The sequence below is a fragment of the Urocitellus parryii genome, chromosome 5, assembly GCF_045843805.1.
Source record: "Urocitellus parryii isolate mUroPar1 chromosome 5, mUroPar1.hap1, whole genome shotgun sequence".
Lineage (NCBI taxonomy): Eukaryota > Metazoa > Chordata > Mammalia > Rodentia > Sciuridae > Urocitellus > Urocitellus parryii.
In genome coordinates this window covers 75,973,905-75,995,905 of record NC_135535.1, presented here as the reverse complement: position 1 = coordinate 75,995,905, position 22,001 = coordinate 75,973,905, and the positions used below count along the sequence as shown (strand labels likewise).

Sequence of the window (22,001 nt, the reverse complement as noted above, 5' to 3'; positions counted from 1 at the left end):
CAGGCGGAGGGAATGCCAGTGCCTGGCTGGAACAATTCCCTCTCTTCCTCCCCTCCAGCCACTGCCTTTCAATGGCCGTGCTCAAGGACGCTATGGCTCCAGATTTGTAAACTACCCCAGGTAGAGTACTGTCTGGCAAGTGAAGCCCCTAAGAAGGAGGAATGGGTAGAAGAGGTGGGGGGGTGAGATCAGGACTACATAAGACATTAAAAAACTGCAGGTGATTTGAGGACAGAGTGAATATATCCTTCCTGCTCACACTGAACCCTCAGAAACTGGCATGTGCCTGGACTAAGGTGTTTCTCAGGAACTTTATAAACCTTTATAAACTTTATAAACCAAAGGAACTAAACGGAAAGCAGATGACAAATCACTCCACCCAAACACAAGTAATTCCTGTTCTTTCAGAACTGAAGCCTTCTAAAAAGAGACAAGCTCCCTATTTCATCTTGCTTAAACTGATCCAAATGATAACAAGGAACTGTCATCATCTCTTAAATATAGAAAATATAAAATAAGAAGTTCAGTCCATTTTACTTTTCTTTTAATAAGTTTTTCCCAAAATTGATTCTCAGGTTCTTTCAAAATATTATTTATAGCCAAGGGAGGTGGCTCATGCCTATAATACCAGCAACTTGACTCAGGAGGCTGAGGCAGGAGATGAAAAGTTCAAGGCCAGCCTCAGCAACTTATTGAGCAAGACCCTATCTCAAAAGAATAAAACAAATAAAAAGAACGAGTTGTAGCTCAGTAGTAGAGCACCCTGGGTTCTATCCTCAAACCAAATAAAAGGAAAAAAAATATTATTTATAGCCTAGAGTGGTGACACAGGTCTGTAATCCCAGCTATTTATGAGGCTAATGCAGAAAGATCAACAGTTAAATTCCAGCCCAGCAAACTTAGTGAGACCCTGTATCAAAATAGAAAATAAAAAGGGCTGGGATATAGTTCAGTGATAAAGCATTTGCCTAGCATGTGTGAGGCTTAGGATTCAATCCCCAGTAGAGAGGGAAAAAAATAAATGTTATTTATTTTCTATGACAATCACATTACATGAAAAATTATAAACATATAATTTTAATATTAATAAAATAATCATAAGTATTAACAATAAATCATCATATAATATATATATACTATACAATTATCATTAAAACATAAAAATATGAACTTACATGTTTGGACAAGTTGGGGCTCTTTGAATCAACATCATACCTGAAAAATTGAAATTAAAAAATTCAAATTATTGCCATAAAGTAAATCTAGAAAATTAATATTTTCCAATATGTAAAAATGAACAAAAAAATACCAAAAGAGCGAAAAACTTAGCAAATTAAGAATTTTCTAATAGTCTGTGACCTATCTGCAAAAGAAAGAGTTTACACAACCCTGGATCCTTTCATTTTTACAAATCTAGGAAGTCTTACTATTTGCCTAATCATCAATTCTGTTTTGGGGCATCAGCAGGATCCTAGTAATGCTCAAGTAACTTCAAAACTCTGTAAGAACTGAAAACGCCTCTTCTTTGGATATAAGTAATAAAATAAACAGGTCCCCACAACAGGCTGTCATTTTTGTACATTATAATTCTTATTTAATGTCTTAAATGCTATTATAGTTGCTGTTATAATTCTTACTTAATGTCTTAAATAGTATTGTTAACTTTGGAAACTGCAGTAATGAGAGTATTCTTCCCTGATCACAGGACTTGTACAAACTGAGTGTTTATAGAAATAGGGATATATTTCCATGGGACTACTTCATGTTCTGCTTTTCCCTGGTTGATACCAAAAATCCATTATCTTTTAGATTTTGGGATGATATCATTCACCATCACTTGAGCCTCTTGCTTTGAAGAGTCTTTAGAAATGGAGAGACCACTAACAGTCAAAATAACTTCGATGTGCCAAATTCTTTCATGGGAAAATATCTGTACTGGTTCCAATCTTTCTCCCAAATCCCATTCCCTTCATATGTCTTGTGAGTCGCTTCCTACCAAAAATTAACTCTTTTTTTAAAAAAGGTTAATTAAAGTCTCTCATGTATAAATACTGTTTTCACAATGAAACAAAGCATCTCAATCAATAGGGGGGGGGGGACAGTTTATTGAGTGCCCTGATGGGCAGAGATGAGCTCACTCTCTAGCAAAAAAAATATTCATCACAAACTGGCTTTAAAATTGTATGATATCAAGACATGCCTGAGAATAATCACAAAGCACTCTCAATTTCACATCAGGGCACTTTGACTATTTTCCAACAGCTACAGCTTAGAATTACAGATCAGCAAAATACCATATCCACTATAGACCCACAGATGTTAATTCAAAGATAATTTTTATTCAAGATAATTTTATAATAATAATAATAATAACAGATAGATAGGAAACAAAGCTAGACTGGCTCCTTCTCACAAATCAAACCTTGAAAATGTCTTTTAGGTTACTGTGGCCAAGAAGAATACGATGCTCAGTTCAATCAGAAGAATTTAACAAAAAAAGTTCATATTTTCATCACAAAGAGATTAAGTATCTTCAAATACAATCCTCTTTAACTGTATTTAACAAAACGCTTTTGATACCATTATCTCAAAAATAGCTAATTTATGTCATTCCTCTGCAGACTTTAGATAATATGCTGGATTATAGAGCACTAGAAATTACTATATTTTTTTCTTCTAATGAATTTTCCATCTAACTTTTCTAAAAATATCAGGACCATTATAGTTAACACCCTCACAGGTCAGAACATGCACACTATATCCTAAATGTCTCTACGTGTGACTATGATTATGAGAGTCACAGTGTCTTGAAGAAGCCATAAACCAAGACAGAGTAGGAAGCTGAGCAGTGGAGAGGGCATCCCACTGTGTCTAAGTGGACTAACTAAGGGGAATAAGTAAACTACTTCATTCTGCTATTGAAACTTGATGATGACAGTAATGAATTGACAGTATCTGATCTGAAGGGATCTTAATATGTTTTCTATTAGAGAGGAACAGATGTCAATGGGAATAATTTCTGCATTTCTGGAACTGCATCCATTGCTCAAAGTGGACAACACAAGATGCTTAGAATTCCCTCATATTGGCTCAGAGCTACCTGAGTCAAGGATCCTTAGGGTCAAACCAGTCGTCCATGGTCTTGTGATCAACCCTGAATTCATAAGTATTCCCTCCCTAATAAAAGGCAGGAGGAAAGTTCTTTTCCACTCCACAAAGCCAAGCAAGGGGTAGCTTCAAAATCTAGGCTACCTATGAGATGTGAAGGACAAGATCTGATTCCCCAGCCGGGTACAGAACCTGCCTGCAGGTCCATCCTGAGGCTCCCAGTAACAAAGAATGTTCCATGAATGTTCTAGGAAGCACATTCTGAGAGTTGAGGAACACTTTCCTTTTCCTGAGCAACTTCCTTTTCTTTTTTGGGTGGCGGGGGTCCCTCTCTATCACAATGACATGATAAGCAGAGTGCTAAAAATGTGTCTCTCAAGCTGGTACTTAAGATGAGGCCTACATTTTTTAGAAGGTAAGATAACCACATCTCTACCTAGGAACACGTCCTACTTTTCCCCTCTCTTCTCTCCTGAAAAGAGCTGGGGGAGATCCAAGAGAGAAAAAGGAAATGAAGAACTTTGAAATAAGTTTGAGATTAAAGTTTTAAAGTGACATGTACCCAACAACTAGAATATATGATGATTCTAATAAAAGTGACAGCAAATTCATGAAATTCAGCCTGGACTTTGTTAAGGAAACCTTTAATCAATGGGAAAAAAATGGAATGCACACATTGGGACAATTATTGAAACAAATGAAACAACATTTTTTCTAAAATGTTGAGATCCTTCAAAAATAGGTTGTAATAACAGTATACATTTCACTATTATCACCATTTAATTTATCAAGAAGGAAAATAATTTGCTGGGTAGGACAAATCTAGACTCATGATTAATCCCTTTTAAGTATATGGAAAGAAACACCTCAGAGGGTTCTATCTCATTTCTTCTGTATTCCAGCACATACTATTATTGATAAGATACCCACACTTCTTGCACAAAGACATTTTGGTACAGGTACTCTACCAATAAGGTTTTAAACTATGACAACAAAGAATATTTATGAGGCACCCATATTACTATCAGTGTGATAATTATAATGAAAATAAATGCCAAAGTTTATGATGTGATGAATACACAACACGATGACAATGACCATGTCTCATGAATGAATAAGTACACATCAGATCAAAAGACAAGAGAATTTGAAGATGCAAAACTGATAGACTAATCTAAAATGCAGCTCTGGCATTCACTGCAATAATAGCAAAAACTACTATGGCTCCAAAAGAAAAATTACTATACCTTAACCAGAACTGATAAGAATTTAGATCAGTGATACCAGGAATAGAGTCTTTGTCAGTCTGTCTGTCTCTGTGTCTCCCTCCCTCCTCCCTCCCTTCCTTTCTCTCTCTCTCTCTCTCTCTCTCTCTCTCTATATATATATATATATATATATATATATATATATTCTTTATCAGTTGAAGTTTTTAAAAAGTATTTCAACAGCCACTTTCATAATTTTTATAAAATCAACAGACATCAACTAAATTGAAAACAATTCAGAAAATCATTTCCATCTATCTTTTGGCCATTTTACAGTAGTGTGACTTTCTACATAACTGTTCCATCAAGGGTTATGCTACTGCTGATATGTTGGAATATTTGTAATAATTCTCTAGGCGATGGAGGTTGGTACTATAGATGACTTTTGTATACACTTTATCCATTTTTTGTTTTCCAGTTTTTCTACAATGAAGTTATATTATTTCTCCAAGGAACAGCACCTTGCTTAGACAAATGTTAAAAGACAATTTCAGGGGCTGGGGATGTGGCTCAAGCGGTATCACGCTTACCTGGCATGCACGGGGCGCTGGGTTCGATCCTCAGCACCACATAAAAATAAAATAAAGATGTTGTATCCACTGAAAACTAAAAATTAAATATTAAAAAATTCTCTCTCTCTCTCTCTCTTTAAAAAAGACAATTTCAGGTATATTTACATAACTGGTAAACTGTTAAATTATTACCATACTTATTTCATTTATTCACTGAAAAAAATAGCACAATGTAAAAAAAAAACAGTTTAAACGTATTATGTGCAGTATTCTAATAAATTGGAAGTCAAAAGGAATTAATTAAAGTGATATCAAAGATACATCATGAGCCCAGAGAATGTACTCATTACTTTTCTTAATAATCTTCTCCAAATAACACTTTCCAGAGATACCTGTTTTAATATTTTAGAGATCACATAAAATTGAGATGTTGTTTGAATTGAATTTCCGAAATTAACCAAATGCATTCAAAAGACAGAGTTGATAGTTATTTAATTCAATTTTGCAATGTTTCACTTTTCAAAACATTGCAGGGTTTTTGTGAGAATTACTATAATTTGCAGGAAATTGAAGATGTTAAAACATATCAATTTACCTAGACTAATTTCTTTATGTTTTCTTATCACACTGAGAGAAATGTTCCTGGAACAGCCACAGCAGTAAGCATCAGGAATCATGAGCAGGACATGGACATTAGAAGCTGGCAGAAGGAGGGCCAGAGTGAAACAACAGAGCGGCAAAATGGGTAAGTACAGCCACCTGGCAGAGGTACTCAGATGACAGGGCCTGTCAGCAGAGAAGAGCCAGCAGAACCCAGGAAAAAAAAAAAAATGGCTCTAAAAGTTAGAGCTTAAAAGCAGACACAGAGTTCAGGGAAGAAGACAGCTCACAGGGTCTCCAAGTCAGTTTCAAAGATTGATGATCAGGCAGTAAGCAGTCTTACACATGTCCTTCTATACTAAAATTTGACTCTGAGTAATTTATCCTCTGAAAGTACAAACAAAAATTATAAACATGTGTTACAGAAAATTTTTATCAGAGCACATGTAAAAGAAAAAAATGGAACAAGCAAAAATGTCCATCAATCAATGTTTAATCAATAATGAAAATTATTATTTTCAAATAATAAAAATTATGGAAGCTTTAAAATGAATGAGGTATATGCATATTCGGTGGCATAGAAAAACATCTGAAAAATTTAAGGTACGGGAATTGCACACGCAAAAGAAAAACCTGCCAAGGTATGCAATGAATTATTTACCTTTTTTTTTTAAATATTGGGATAGCAGGGAATCTTTATTTTTAAATACATATATCACTTAGTTTATAATAAATATTTATTACTTTTAAATGAGAGAATGTAACACAGATGAATAAGAAAGGAAAAGAGAAAAAGAAAAACAGAACAAAGGATCATGAAATAGTGGATGGTTTTAAGATAAAAGTCTGAAACTAAGGGGAAAAGTTGAGGGGGTACCATGAGGTATGAGAAAGAACATTCTTAAAAGCAATGGCTATGAAGACCTGAACAAGGGAAGCACACAGCCACATTCTACATGACTTATATCTGGTGTTGAGTAACAAAACTGTGTGCAACCTCCAAGATAAATAGGAAGTCATTACATTGCACTCCAAATTTTCTTCGAATAAACCGTATTTTTATTATTTGGAAAGGAGTGTCTAAGAAATAAAAACCAGTGTGAACTTAATAAAGATTGTTTGATAAATATGATGAATACTTGGTACTCTGAAGAAAAGGGGCTGTTACGAGATGATGCTCAAAAAGAAGCACTGCAGGTTATTTACTGCATGCATTTTATTTTATTTTTTGATACCGGGGATTGAACCCAGAGGTGCTTACCACTGAGCAACATCCCCAGCCCTTTTTTATATTTTATTTAGAGACAGAGTCTGGCTGAGTTGCTTACTGAGTCACTGAGGCTGGCCTTGAACTTGAAATTGTCCTGCCTCAGTCTCCCAAACCTCTGGGATTATAGGCATTGCCACTATGCCTGGCTATGACATACATTTTAGAGGAAAATGAAAATGTCTATTAACAGAAAAAAATCTTATCTTTACATTAGGAGGCAAATTAGAACTTTCTAAAATAAGATATTGGCAGTTTTTATTATTGAAAAAGTATTTATAAATTGTGATAATGGCATACTTAATATTTCAGTTGTTTAAAATAAGACATTTAGCCAGGCACAGTGGTGCACACCTGTAATCCCAGTGGCTCAGGAGGTTGAGGCAGGAGGATCATGAGTTCAAAGCTAGCCTCAGCAAAAGCAAGTAACCCTGCCTTTAAATAAAATACAAAATATGGCTGGAGATGTGGTTCAGTGGTTAAGTGCCCCTGAGTCCAATCCCGAGTACCACCCTGCATCAAAAAAGATATTTATCTTTTTAAATGGTTGTGATATTTTACAAAGTCCCTTTAAGTATTTTGACATATTAAGCAAATTTTGTAATGTATGATATTTCTTCTCTCCTCCCCAATAGATTTCCTTTAATCATATGCAGAAACTTCAACAATCACCAGAGTTTCCCTCTGTGGAACAAAGACTCTAATTAATATACCTTGTAAACAAAGTGACTCCAGGTCTCTGTGGACAGGAATTTGAATTTGAAAATAATAATTTTATATGCTTGATTCACCATCAAAGTAGCAAGAATATTTAAAATATTAAAAATGCTATATCTGCCACCCAGGGTCTTAAAAATACTAGGCTATCAAGAGATAAGAGGAAGGCACAGGTAAGCAGAGATCCATGTACGACGCTAAGAAGCTACAGAAAGACATTAGCTATCAAACTGGAGTTTACAGAGAAATTGTAAGAAACTCACTGAGACATCAGAGGTTTGAAAGAACACCCATATTTACTGCCTATTATAGTGAAACTGTTCACTTATTTATTCAACAAGCATGTAGGTAAAACCCCACAAAATGCAAAGCAGTGTTGGTCTACACTCTGAATAGAGCCAATATAATCCTGTATTCAGTGCAACCACAGGACCCCAACTTATGTTATGAAAATTGTCTTTTTAAGACTCAATTTTAAAAATTGCAAGTTTGGGTAGAACTTACAAGTCAAAACGAAGATTCTCTCTTTCTTCAAAAAAGTAGTCCAGAATAAACTTCCTTACAAAATCAGGATTCAAAGTATTATCAATCACTTCAGTTCTTCCAAACTGTTGAGAGAGACAGAGAAAGTCAGAGGTTAAAATCAAGCCTCACGTGGTTGATTACTTTAAGAATAATCCTTAGTATTGATACAGTTCCTTTAAAACATAAGCAATAAATATCCAAATGATTTGATCAAATAAAATATTTTATAAAAAATTTTAGAGATCAGATCATCATTCCTGCTCACTCAGGGAAATCAGAAAATGAGCTCTGAGTTCATCAAAAGCTGAGCTCCTCCTCAAAATTCATGTAACAGGAACACTTCCTCCCTTGTTTTCTTGAAAGCCAAATCTATTTCTACTCAAAAGAAGTTATGTTCATTAAATTTAAATTATTTTCCTAATCTTATATATAAATAAGCCAGGCAACACACAAAAGTCTCAATTGGAGGGGTCAAATACTCAGATTTCTCATCTTCAGTATTTATCAAAAACAGTCTTTCATCCAGAAGAGTTTATCAGCCACGTTTGGGGGAAAATTTTCCTGTGACACATTGATGTCACAAAGATCAGTCATTTTTGTTTTGTTTTTCTATAATTTTTATGTAATCTATAAGCTGAAATAATTTTTGTGTGTTTTTTAGATATGTATTTTACTTTAACTTAAAAAAAAAAAAACAAGTTTCCACATCTCTTAGCAAATAGAAACCAGGAAAGAAAAATCCACATCAGGTCCTCCCTTTTTCAATGTGAAGGAAGGCCATTAGGCACCACTCCTAAAGACAGAGCACAAACATAAACTTTACAGATCTTTTTGTCCTTGGCTTTTATATTCTTCCCCTCCAACTGCCATGGAATTCTAATGAGGGAATTTTAACCTTAGCTCTTGCATAACATTATGCAATCAAGCATGCTGTCTTATCAAAGAAGGAACTTTCATTACAGTTCAAGGAAATATTATCTTTTTAATAGGAAAAGAGAACAACTGTGCTAATCCATTAAAATGTGAAGGTCAGAAAGTCTCTTAAATTTATTAATAAAACTATAGTATAAAATATTGATAAAGGATTTACTAGGGCAATTACCAAATAGAAGACTCCCCACCAAAAAAAAAAAAAAAAAAGCACTAATGGACAGAGGGTTATGTCATTGGACAATATTCTATATCAAGGACCAATGTCATACAGACAGGTAATAACTCAGGTAGTTAATCCAACATTTCAAAAATGATGACCATTTATACTGGACAATGTTGATAATTTCAGGCACCAAGGCACTATGTATTAAGTACTTAGCACTTGTCCTACTTTACTTTAAATCTCTACTATAGAATTGCAAGGTAAGTATTATTCATCTCAATTTACAGATGAGAATACTGAGGCAGAGGATATTAACCTAAGCCACTTTGGTTACAATATCTGCATTCTTTCTAGGATTCGCCTCTATTTAAGCACAGAACATATCACATCCTGGGGAAGATCCAACTATGGATCTATCTATGCTTTCTAATTTTAAGAAAAAGGAATAAGAGAATGTACCTAAATAACCACAGGCTGGCAGTGCCACACACATCAAAAGAAGACAGAGGACAAGAGTTTGAGTGTAAAGTAGAGAGTGCCTGGGCCCCCACAGCCTTCCTACTGCCAGGAGGCGAATGGTTTCCAAACCTGAGCACAGAGCATCAAACTGGCAAATTTGCAAAATAACACAAGTCTCTCAAACAGAAATTCAGCCAATATCCATATTCCTGAGCACCCAAATCTGTCTTATGAATTTTAACCCAAATCCACACTTAAAGGAAAATTTAGATGACAGAGTGAAATTCCCAGGATAAGCTCAATTGAATTCCAAGCCAGTAGTTCCCCAGGGACTACGAGCTTTTTGTTATGGAATACTGATTCATCAGCAATAGGAACAGCTGAGTATGCTCTGGTGAAGACTAATATGTAGCCATTCTGATTTTAGCTAATCATCTATCAATTACGACTGTATTCATTTTGATGTCTTCTGACACATAATCTGAAATTGCCTTTGAGAATATCACTAGTGACCTTCATATTGCTAGATCCAGTGGTCACTCTATGGTCCACACTGCACTGCCCTCTCAGCAGCATTTGACATAGCTGTCCACTCCACCCTTTCTGAAGCCGCCTTTCCTGGTTTTCTGGTAGCATACTCTCCTATGCTTCTCTTGTACTACTCAGACTCTCAGGCCTGACATCTCCTGTTTTCAGAGCACAGTTCCAGGCTCTCCTCATCTCTCCATAGTCACTCTTCTCCAGGAGATGCCATCTGTTTCCTCATGTTTGAAAGTGTCCTCTCCAAAACTGAAGTGCTGCTAGTGTGGTAGCCCCTGGAGATGGGGCCTTTAAGAGGTGACTGCAGGCTCCTCCCCTATGGGTGGGATTAAGGCCCTTATAAAAGGAGCTTTACAGGGGTGTTCAATTATGGCTTGCCCTCCCACCTGCCACCACCTGAGATAAGACCCTCACCAGATGCCAGCACCTCGATCCTGGACTTGACAGTCTCTCATGAGAATAAATTTCTCTTCTTTATAAATTACCTAGTGTCACATTCTGCTCTAGCAGCACAAATCAGATGAAGACAGTTCTTTTGGCTTTAAATCCCAGCTACTTGATGATAATTTCCAATGTATGCCATCAGCCTAGACTCACCTCCTTACAGATTCACGCATACAACTGCCTTAACTTACATACATGGTTATGTTATAGGCCCCCCCAAATTATCATCCAGACATACTTATTTTATATAACCCCACACACACACACTCCTGGTACTTTCCATGCCTACCTCCTTCAACAAGTGATACCCCTATCCACTTTGATTGCTCAGGTCATATACAGTCATCTATCCTATCTTCTCCTTTCAACCCATCAGCTTCTATTCAACACCACCTCATAAATTACCAATTCCAACTCCAAAACATACCACACAATTGTCTACTCCTCTCCATATCTCATGTCATCAACTTGAGTTCAAGCTTTTCATCTTTCTCATGGGCTACTTCCAAAAGCCTTCCTAACTCACCTGCTTCTACTCTTGTTTTCCTTCAATTAATCCTCCATACAACATTCAATGTAATGTTTTGAAGAATATAAACATGATCTTACTATTTCACTACCCTAGAATTTTTAGTGGTGTCCCAGAGTACCCCAAATAAAATCACGTTGGTCTATAAAACCTGGTTCCTGACTTCCTCTCTGATCTCACATGGGCAGTACATTCTGTTTCCTTGCTCTGGCCTTCTGGCCTTCTGTTAGACTCATTTACACATCAAACCCTTTCCTACCTGGTGGACTCTATACCTGCAAACTCCTCTTCCTAGGATGCTGCTAACCACATTCTCTCAGGACTAACTTTTCTCACTCTTTAAGCCTCAGCATAAGCATCCAGCATGTCAGCATTCCTGCATCTAATCTAAAGTTGGCCCCACTTACCCACATTTAGTTGCATACCATCTTTTTTCCTCCTTCACAAAAGTTACATTTTGGAAATATACATTTACATTTGTTTTATGTTTCCTCCCCTAGGCGACAAGTTCCATGAAGGCAAAGGACATACATATCTGTTTGATTTACACCTGAATAAAATTGAACAAATGAACAACTAAAGAGTAATAAATCAGAAAGACTATGCAGAGGGGGAAAAACGGTCAAGAGCAATGTATAATACCAATTTTGACAAACTGTAAGTATATCCACAAACACATACATAAAAATAGAAGGTAAATCAGAATGTTATATTATTTTTTAATTTGGTATATATTTTTAATTTGGTATATATTTGGTATAAGCCTTCCCAATTTCCTACAATGAATACATTTTATTTTAAATATCAGAATCAAAAAACTTTAAACAATGTTCCTGCTTTTAATTCATTATACTCTGAAAATTGAAAACTGAAAATAATAAGAAATCCACAAATACTTTATGACTAGTTCAGCTCATGGGAAATATGTTGGTTCCTTCCCAGAGGCTAGAATATATTAGCTCTCAACCTAATGATTAATCTTTTTTACTTGAAATAAAATTTAGGTCTTAGCTAATATCTTTTATTACTAAATAAAAAATGTCTACTTCTTTAGAAAATAGGCAGCTATATAACATTTTGTGCATATCAGATGGGTTTAAAATATTGAGGAGAGACAATTATTAATAATATTTACTGATGATAAATGTACAGAAATAACTACATATGAAAGAATTATAACTTGTGTCCCAAAAAGTCTTGTTCTGAATATTAACCAATCTAGATTTAGTCAAAAGTATGTACAAGCCTGGTTACAATAATTTCTGACACAATAAAAATATACAAATTAAATTTTACATAATAATATAATATTCAGTTTTCATCATCTAATAATTATGGAACTGTTTTTTTAATTTACAAAGTATGAAAGCTTTTAGTTATTTGAAAAAAAAACATGCAAACTGTGAGTTTTATTAGAACATAAAACATTGCTTCTTGCAAAACTTTAAGCAAAAAAATTTCATAAAGAACAATTCACAATCAAGTCTTTGAAGGTTTTTCTTTGTTTTATGCTTGAGCTAATCGGATAAATACCTACTTTTCCAATTTAGGAACAAATCTTGCAGAAAATGATAGATTGGAAATACTCCTGATTTCTAAATCAACTAATTGTTAAACTGCTCTAGAGGAACAGTAGTGGAAAGAACAGTCAGTAATTCCATCTATTTATGGCACCAAGTACTTGAGCTGTTTCAAGAAAAATGTTCAGAAGGGTTTAATAAATTGTAAAGGGATAGCACAAACCCCAGTCTCACATTTGATTGTCAATTGAACTGAACAGAAAATGATGTAATAACAAGGTCCTATGAACTAGGACACATCATTAATTTTACATAATTTTAAATCTTTTTCAAACATTTTTTATAATTGTTTTTAGTTGTCAGTGAACCTTTATTTTATTTATTTATATGTGGTGCTGAGAATCCAACCCAGTGCTTCACACTTGATAAGCAAGTGCTCTACCACTGAGCTACAACACCATCCCACATAATTAAATCTTAATGACATATATAGGATACTTCCCAGAGATTAGACAAAAAAAGAAAATAAACTTTGTAGGGAAAACAATATTAATAAAAGCTATTAAGATTAATTCAAACCAAAATGCTCCATTTAGGACTATAAATATCCCACCTCATATATATGCTCATAGAAGTTAAACACACCTCATCAAAGAATTGACAGCCCTCTTTCTTTGGGGGAAAAAGAGGTAGTTCTGTCATGTAATTCATCATGACAGATTTTTTTTCACAAATAAATAATCTGAAATTCATTTTTTCTAAGATGACATATTAAAAATCCAAAGACTCTATCTAGATCTTACATTATTATAGGTCAATGAGATGGAACCAAAAATATAACGAATACACAGGAAGAGAAGTACATTTCTTAATATTCTTGGTTAAGACAATGTTTCACATTAAAAAAAAAACTTTCATTTAATTTTTAAGATCTTATTAGGAATTCACCTAAATAATTAACCATCAAAACACATATACTGGGGCTGGGATTGTAGTTCAGTGGTAGAGCACTTGCCTAGCATGGGTGAGGCACTGGATTCAATCCTCAGCACCACATAAAAATAAATAAATAAAAGTATTGTATCCATCTACAATTTTAAAATATTTTTAAAAAATACCTTGATCATATCTTTGCATTTTATAGAAAGGATTAAACTCTATCAAGGTTTAAATTATAGTATTATAAAATTACTGAAAACATTTTTGAAAATCAAATCATAGTCTTAAAAATAATATTTAAAGGGATTGATTTTCACAAGTTAACACCAGCTATTGATTGTGTGATTAGAGATATATTTTACTGTATAAAGAAAAAAAAAACTACACACTTAATTTGGGGGAATATGAGTTAGTTTTCTCATATATCAATTAAATATTTATATTTATGAGATTGAATAGTTTTTAAATGAATCATGAAGTGCTGTGGCTTGTCCCCCAGAGGCCCTGAACTAGAAACTTGGTACCCAATGTGGCAATGTTGAAGGGGCAGAACCTTTGAGAGGGGAAGTCTAACATAAGGTAACAAGGTCATGGGGGTGGCACCCTCAGGAATGGATTAATATTATCTCAGGAGTGAGTCAGGTCTGATAAAAGTGTTAAAAAAAAAAAAAGTAATAAGCCTGATGACTCCCGGGTAACTTGCTTCCTTACTTGCGTATATGCCGTCCTATACATGGCCATGTTCCCTGCATACTAGTAAATCATGTTTTAATGCAGCCAGATGTAGTACTATGTTATTAGACTTTCCAGCCACCAGAATTGTGAGCTAAATAAACATCTTTTATTATAAAGTATCCAGCCTTAACAATTTTGTTATAGCACACAACACAGATTAATACAAAATTATTTGAATCTTCCAATTATTTTAAGTTGGATTATTTTAATTTATATGATTATCCAAATTCAACTGGTAATAGATTTGAAAAGTGTAAAGTTTGGAGGCAGAGCCCAAAGGTAGCTAAGTTCTTCCAGTATTCCTCTCCCCACAGAACAAACCATCATCTCAAGAGCTAACAAAGCCAGATGACAGATCATAGTACTTGGTTTTAGCATAATAAAAAGAACAGATGCATTGAATAAGGCAGGAAGGAAAAAGTTGCCAGTATTATCCCTCCTCCACTCCAAACAGTATGAAGTAAAATACCCCTCAGTTGGAGGAAGGAGAGAGATTTATGACCAAGCCTTAGAATTAAAACCCAGAATCTGGCCCCCATGGTAAAAAGTATTGGGCAGAACCCCACAACCCCTGCCTCCAAGCCAACACCCATGGATAGAGCCACTGGAACTGCTTCAGTCAGGTGACTGACTGCATCCATCCATCCCTCAACCTCAGACAGCAAGGAGGGGACCAAGACTCCACCAGCAGGAGAGCATGGCACTAAAATTAGCAAGGGACTTTGTCATGGAGTTCAGGGCTGGGATCTCTGAAGTGGGAACCAATACTAGGCAGAAACCAAAGGGCCCATATTTAGGCCAGAGCTCACAGATGGAGCCTGTAGGCCCGCCCCAGCATCAGGCAGAGACCAGCAACTTAGCAAGCAGACTCCACTTTCATCCTGGAGCACATCCTGCCAGTCACACTATGCAGGATCCTGTAGCTCTGAGACTTAGAGGTGACCCTGTTTTATGCCAGACTTGCTGGGCAAAGGACTGTCTATACCACACATCCCCAACCTCAGGCAACTGAGCTCACGTAGACATGCCCTAGCACCAGGCAGAGACGCATGCCCTGGTGGGACACACTCATATCTTGGCCTGTAACACCACCATCTGTGGCATAGGCTTGGGTGCACCCCTGAGAATTAAATTCTTTGATTAGTGTCAGAGAGACACTAATGAGTGAAAAGATAACATATGAGTGTGTACGATTCACTGGTAAAGGTAAACATTCAGAAAAATTCAGGAGGTTCTTACATTTACATTAGTGCAAAAATCATTTATACCATCGTTAGCATGAAAACTAAAAAACAAAATGCTATAGTTTGGATCTGGAAAGTCTCCTAAAGCCCTATATGCTGAAAGCATGTGCCCAGTTTGTGACACTATTGGGAGATTATGGAAATGTTTAGGACATGGAGCCTAGAGAGAGGAAGTTAGGTCATGAGGACATGTCCTGGAAGAGAATTTTGGGACCCCAACCTCTTCTTGTTTCTCTTCAATTCCAAGGCCCCATAAGATGAATAGCTCTCCTATGCCAAATATTCCCACTATGATGTAATAAGGGGCCACAGGCCCAAACAACAGGGTCAAGTGATGATGGGCTCAAACCTTTGAAATCATGAGCCAAAATAAATATTTTCCCTTATTAAGCACATTATCTCAGGTATTTTGTCATCGTGATAGAAAACTGACACAAAACAATTAAGAATACCTCACTAACATACAAGATAACAAAAGTAGAAAGATGTAGGGGTATCAAAAATTCAAAATGTAGTAAGGAAAGGAGTATCACTGTAGATATTTTTATTTTTTGTTGTTGTCTTTACATTCAAATTATGTTGTGTTATCATTTCAAAATAGTAAGTTATAATTAAAATGTAGATTTTTGTAAACCTTAGGGTAACCACAAAGCAAAAAGCTTAAACAAACCAAAAATAATAAGGAATCAAAACACACTAATAGAATAAATCATTTAATCACAAGGAAGACAGGAGTTGGGGGAGAAAGAAGAAAGGAGCTCCAACAAAACTCAAAGATAAGTTACAAGATGGCTATAATATGGCCTTACCTATTAGTAATTACCTTAAAGGTCAATGGATTAAATTCTTTAATTGAAAGACATACAGTGACTGAATGACTAAAAAGACTAAACAACTGTTGCTTGCAAAAAAAAAACTCACTTCTCTTCCAAGGATACACAGGGACTAAGAGAGAAGAAACGGAATAATATATCTCAAGCAAAGAAAATCCAAAAGAAAGTAGAAGTAGCCATAATTCTAACACATAAAAATAAATCTTAAAAGCAATAAAAACAGACAAGGAAGGCTAGTATATAATGATTAAGACATGAATTCAGCAAAAGGAAATAATGATTCTAAATACATATGCACCCAATACTAGAGCACCCAAATACACAAACCAAATATGAGTAGAACTAAAGAGATAGAAAGATTCCAACAAGGTAATGGTAGAGGACTTCCACACAACATTTTTATCAATGGACACATCATCCAGAAAATAAACAAGGAAACAGCAGAGTTAAATTATACCCTAGGCCAAAAGGAACTAATAAGGCATCTATAGAATATTTCCTCCAACAGCTACTGAACACATTCCTCTCAACAGTACATGAAACATTCTTTAGAATCAATCAGATGAGGGGTTCCAAAATTAGTTTCAATAAATTTCAAAACCCTGAAATCAAGCGGAGTACCTTTTCTGATCACAATGCAATAGAATTAGAAACTGATAACAGGAAAAAGAAATTAAAACCATACAAATACATGGAAGTTACACAAGTGACACTTGAACAACCAAGGAATGAAGGAAGAAATCTACAAGAAATTTTTAAAATTTCTTGAAACAAATGAACATGGAAACACAATGTACCAAAACCTATGGGACATAGCCAATGCATTTTTAAGAATGAAGTTTACAGAAATCAAGAAAGAAGAAAGATCTCATGTAAACAACTTACCATTGCATCTCAGGGAACAAGCACAACAAGAAAAAAAAATCAAATAGTAGAAGGAAAGAAGTCATAACTATCAGAACAGAAATAAATGAAAAAAAAAATACTAAAAGGACAATACAAAGGATCAACAAAAGAAAGAGGTGGTTCTTTGAAAAGTTAAACAAAATTGACAAATCCTTAACTAGTCTGAAGAAGAAAAAGAAAGACACAAACAGAGATGAAAAGAGAGATTTACAACTAACACCACAAAAATACAAAGGATCATTACAGATTATTGTAAACAACTATAGGCCAACAAATTTGATAACCTAGGGGGAATCTAAAAATTACTGGGAAAATATACATTACCAACATTGAATCATGAAAAAATAGAAAACCTGAACAGATCAATAATGAGTAATGAGATTAAGTAATAAAATGTTTACCATCATAGCCAGGACCATATGGCTTCATTTCTCAGTTCTACAAAACATTTAATACATTTATAAATCATTTTAAAATATTGAAGAGGAGGGAATTCTTTCAAACACATTCTAAGGCCAGCATTACCCTAATACTAAAACCAGATGAGAGCACACATCGAAAAAGAAAGCTACAGGCTTACCTTAATGAATATAGATGCAAAAATTCTGAACAAAATACTAGCAAACTGAATTCAACAGCACAATAAAAAAGACTATTCACCATGATTAAGAGAGATTCAACCCAGGTATGCAAGAATGGTTCAATCCCTTCACATCAATAAATGTGACATAACATAAAAAAACAGACAAAAACTATGATCACCTCAATTGTTACAGAAAAAGTACTGGATAAAATTGTAGCATCCATTCATGATAAAAACTCTGAGTAAACTAGATTTATAAGAAATATGCTGCAATATAATAAAGGCCATGTAAAACAAATCAACAAGTAACATAATACTGAATGGAGAAAAATGGAAAGCTTTTTTTGCAAGATTTAAAACAAGATAAAGATGCCCACTTATGCAACTTTATTCAAATTCTAACCAGAGCAATTGAGTCAGGGAAAGAAATAAGAGGCATCCAAATTGCCAGTTTGCAGAAGACATGATCCTACATGTAGGGAGCCCAAAGACTCCACCAAAAATTTAGAACTAATAAATGAGTTCATCAAAGTTGTAGGATACAAAATCTACATATGAAAAGCAGGAGTGCCCTTACACCACTATTGAATAATCTGAATAGAAATCAATCCTTTTTATAATAACTACCAAAAAATACTCAGAATAAATTCAATCAAAAAAAGTATAAAACAAAAAAAAATAAAATACTGATGAAAGAAATTGCAAAAGACCCCCCCCCAAAAAAAAATGTAAAGAAATCGATGGCCATGATTTATAAGAATTAATATTATTAAAATGTTCATACTATCTAAAGCAAACTATAGATTCAGTACAGTCTCTTTTGACATTCCTCACAAGTCTATTAAAAAGTTCTAAAATTTATATGGAACCACACACACACACACACACACACACACACACACAGAAATCTTAGGCAAAAAGAATAATATTTTAAAACTATATATATCTGACAGGGGTTGATAATCAAAATATAATGAAGGAATATGCTGCAGTATAATAAAGGCCATATAAAATAAATCAACAATAGCATAATACTGAATGGACAAAAATAATCAAATATAATCAAAATATAAAGAGTGTTTCTAGATAGATAAAAATTTAATAGCAAAAAAAATAATAATAATAACTCAATTACCAAATGGGAAAATAGGCATTCCTCAAAAAAACGACATTTATATTTTCAGGTATATGAAAAAATGTTCAATATCACTAATCACAAGGGAAATGCAAATTAAAACCAAAATGAGATACCATCTCATTCCAGTAAGAAGGGCTATTATCCAACCAAAATACTATAGAGACAGCAAGTGCTGGTGAGGCTGTGGAGAAAATTGAACCCTCACACTCTGTTGGTGGTCATGTAAATTAACAATGCCATTAAGGAAAACTGTTTGGCAGTTCACCAAAAAAATTAAAGCTAGAACTACGGCATGATCCAGCAATTCCAATTCTTGGTATATACATATAAAGGAAATGCATGTAGAATTGAAGTATCAGCTCTGCCATGATCATTGCAGCTCTATATTCACAACAGCCAAGAAATGGAAACAACCTAAGTGTCCTTCAACTGTTGAATGAATTTTTTAAAATATGGCACATATATAGAGAGGAATATTATTCAGCCATTCAAAAGAAGGAAATCCTGATATTTGTGACTACATAGACAGAATTGAGATCATTTCGTTAAATGAAATAAGCGATGCACACAAGTACTGCATGATCTAATTCATTTGTGGAATGTTAAAAATTGATCTCACAGAAATTAAGAGTAATGGTAGTCACCACAGGCTGGGAAGAAAGGAAATGGAGAGGTTAATCTATGATACTAAGTTATAGTTGTATAGGGGTAAGAAGTTCTATCATACAAATGAACAAAAGGGTGTTTCTAGATAGCAGTTATGTATACAATATATCAAACAGCGGAAGAAAGAATTTACAAACTACAGCATGAAGAAATAAATGTTTCAGGAGATAAATATATTTAACCTGATTTAAACCTTACACTATACACACATGGATCAAAACATCACATTACCCCATTAGTATGTTTAATTTTTAAATTAACTTTTAAAATTTTTTATATGCCAGTTAAACAAATTTAATTTTTAAAAAATTCTTTGATGTTTATTGAATGATAATGTAAAGGAAAAGATGACAAGGACCATAAGAAAGATATAAAAGTGAATTTCAAAGGTGCAAAGTGGAAATTTTATTTGTAAGGTTAGAAAAGATTTACAAGGAAAAATAACAATTCAGCTGAAGTATTAAGAATTTCCCCATCCTTCTTCAACATGTGTGTGTGCACATGTGTGTGTTTCTTAGTATGTAGATGAATGGGTGTTAAAATAGCTCCATGTCAATGAAATAATGCAACATCAAACTATAGTAGAATGGTTTGCTCTAAACTACAATCACTGTGGTTTGTAAACAACTTCAGCTTGCTTTCTTTCATTACATACTAAGTCAGGGAATCCAGAACCAACTCAGTTATTATAAATATTTAAAGGTAATTCACAAAGTGGATTACTTATATATAACTAAAATCTAACTCAAAGAAGTTAACTTCAATATTTTCTGAATTTCTTGAAGCGTGCCCTTAAAAATGTTACTTCACTATATCCACTTGCCATAAGAGCTTTTCAGACTTTCATAACTCATGGCATTTAAGTATCATTTCTAGTTCTGACATTATTATGCACTGAAAATCATTTTAGTTTTAAAAGATCCATTATTTCAAAAGCTTTTCATAATTCACAATCATTAGAATTTATTAAAGAAAAAGAGGTGATTCTAATAGTGACAGGGGTAATTTTAAAATTGCAGGTTTCAAATACAGATTAATTTAAAATAATTTCTATTTCATTATTTGGAGCTTTTTGTTTCATATTTCTAGCTCTTTTTTTCACTCCTCCACCCCTTACTATGTAAAATTAATTTATCTTGGAACACAAAATCTGATGTTTCTATGTGCTTTTCCGTAGCACATCTGAATTCAAATAAAAACACAATCACTATGTTATCAGGATAATATTGATACATAAATCAGTAAGTTAATTTTATAGATATACCAAGATTGCTGAGAAAATTCTCTCTCTCCCCCTCTGTGTGTGTGTGTGTGTGTGTGTGTGTGTGTATATATATATTTTTTTTTCCTTGTGATAAAAACACTCTATTTAAATTTCAGTTGCCACTCCAGCTACACATTTGGCACCCACTAAATGCTGGTCTAATTGATAAATGGGTATTTTTTAATAAAGTACCCAAAATTTCCCAGTCTGAAATATCACAACTATTTTTCATCCTTATAAAATAATGTTTAATACATAAAAGGTATTTGGAAAATTGATAAAATGATTAGAGAACTCTTTTTAAACTCCATAACATCATAAAACAGACACTAGCAAGGATATAAAAGCTGAGTCCATCTTCTTCCTGATGACTGGATGTGGCCCCTGTATGAAGACTGCTTGTAAAGAATGGTACCTCCATTATAGTCCCTAAATATGGTTCCAGGAAACTCATTCTACTTTGAGAGGCTCTATATGCTAAAACGTTCTTCCTCCTGGAGGACTAAACATCACCTCTTTGTCCCTCCAACCTTTGGATCAAATTTTTTTTTAAATTTTTATTATTGGTTGTTCAAAACATTACAAAGCTCTTGACATATCATATTTCATACATTTGATTCAAGTGGGTTATGAACTCCCATTTTTAACCCGAATATAGATTGCAGAATCACATGGGTTACACATCCACTGTTTTACATAGTGCCATACTAGTGTCTGATGTGTTCTGCTGCCTTTCCTATTTTTTTTTGTTTCCTCCTAAACAGTATCAAGTTAGCCTAGCCCCCCTTACCAATGAAAATATTCTAAGAGTTTGAAGACAATCATTTTGTGACTACTCAGTCTCCACATTTTTCAGAGTAAGCCTTCCTTTATTCACATGGCAGAGCTTCTATCCCTTACTTCAAGATGGTAATCTTCCTCCAATACATACTTGGTTTTTGGTTTTTTGTTTTTTTTTTTTTTTTTTCCTTTTTTGGTGGTACTGGGGATGAAAACTAGGGGAACTACTCTACCACTGAGTTTTGAGACAGGATCTTGCAACAATGGCCAGGCTGGCCTCCAACTTGTGATCCTCCTGCCTCAGCCTCCCAATCACTGGGATTACAGG

At 34.4% G+C, this 22,001-nt stretch overlaps 1 protein-coding gene across 1 annotated transcript in view; it reads right to left on the bottom strand.

The window, feature by feature from the left end:
* Cpne8 (copine 8) overlaps window positions 1-22,001 on the bottom strand; it is a 194,985-nt gene that overhangs the window by 138,041 nt on the left and 34,943 nt on the right. The window contains exons 4-5 of the mRNA XM_026393935.2: window positions 7,977-8,080; window positions 1,176-1,215 (exon numbers count right to left, since the gene is read on the bottom strand). Of these exons, the coding sequence (XP_026249720.1) occupies window positions 1,176-1,215; window positions 7,977-8,080 (144 nt within the window). The remainder of the gene's footprint in view (window positions 1-1,175; window positions 1,216-7,976; window positions 8,081-22,001) is intronic.